Here is a 1,340-nt window from a genome sequence, read left to right on the forward strand (position 1 = left end):
TATCACAACGCTCCTCGATATCAACTCATCCTCAATTCGAACAGAATTGACATTAGGTTTTGTACCACTGCGTGCCGAACCATTCTTCAAGGCACGATTACGTGTCAGTATCATATTCTCACGGCGGCAAAACTCTAATATTTGCTTCTCCGAAGGGCTCCCACCATACTGTCTGATAAGCCGATCAGCCAACTCCTTCGTCAGAGCACCAAAGAGTCGTTCTACAACATCCGCGCCTTGAAGTTCTTGCTGGCGTTGACGAGAGTAAGAGTCTCGTACCTCTTGAAATTCAAGATAAAACTTCTCAAAATCATCAGCAATATTCCACCGTAAGCTCTCCCATCGATCGGCCAGGATACGGTGAGAATTAATAGACTCAAATCTCGCTCTCAGAGCAGACTCAATACACGCCGCACGAGCACTGAGGGCATAATAACCCTTGAGACCTCGCTCCTTCAACTCCTTATCGACAATGCCAGTAATAACTCCACGAACCGAGGCATCAAGACAGAACTCCAAATAATAAGCTTGAAATAGTTCCGGCATCACACCAACAGACCAACCGGGAGCACGCTTAACCGCTTGGAGAAACATATCTATCGACCTACTATCAACATGACCCATGTAAGCACCACCAGAGGGTAGTTGACTGTCCTTAGCCCGCTTGAAAGAAGCATCATGAATACGTTCTAGATCAACCGCTGAGACACCGAAATCATTCTTCAAACCATCAATTTGATCATGAATAGCACTACCAAAAAGATCGTCATTAGGTAGAGAATCGAGGAAACCAACTGATTGAAGCTTCTTCTCTACCACACCAGGATCACTCTGAGTCGTTCCAAGAGGACGTACAACTGCTCGATGAGGCATCGTAGTTACATGACTACGATTAGAAAAAATACTTCTGATAAATGAGAAGCATGACTGAGTTCGTCCTTGAATCGGAAGGTCTCTTAGACTACCCACATCACTATTTAGTCTGAGAGCAGCTACCCTCTCAGCTAAACGTAGAAGCTGTTCATCATCAACAGTTTGAGATGGCAAAACTGGCGTCGTTGACATTGGTCAGTTTAGATCCCGGTAGAATATGACGGTTATAATACAACTCAAGACTCTCAACCGTCGAAGTATACAAAGGTTCTTAGTGATAAACTTGATGACCAAGTAGATACCACAATAGAGCTTTACGCAACTTCAATGTTGTCGGGAATAACCGCAACAATAACAACCACAGCAATAAATTAATTATGAACCGGAGTCCACTAGCTTGACGCTAGGACACAATTATGGAGACTGGAGACACACACACAAAATCACAATAACTTTCCATCAATTAT

The 1,340-nt window shown here is 43.7% G+C and overlaps 1 protein-coding gene across 1 annotated transcript; it reads right to left on the reverse strand.

Moving 5' to 3' along the window:
- Nucleotides 1–164: 164 nt before the first annotated feature.
- On the reverse strand, nt 165–873 carry Pmar_PMAR025048 (hypothetical protein; the record flags this gene model as incomplete). The annotated part of the gene is made up of 1 exon (XM_002778544.1): nt 165–873. A coding segment is annotated over one exon (709 nt), but the record flags the coding sequence as incomplete, so codon positions are not given.
- Between the last annotated feature and the right edge of the window lie 467 nt (nt 874–1,340).

Source organism: Perkinsus marinus (genome assembly GCF_000006405.1).
Source record: "Perkinsus marinus ATCC 50983 genomic scaffold scf_1104296948800, whole genome shotgun sequence".
NCBI lineage: Eukaryota > Perkinsozoa > Perkinsida > Perkinsidae > Perkinsus > Perkinsus marinus.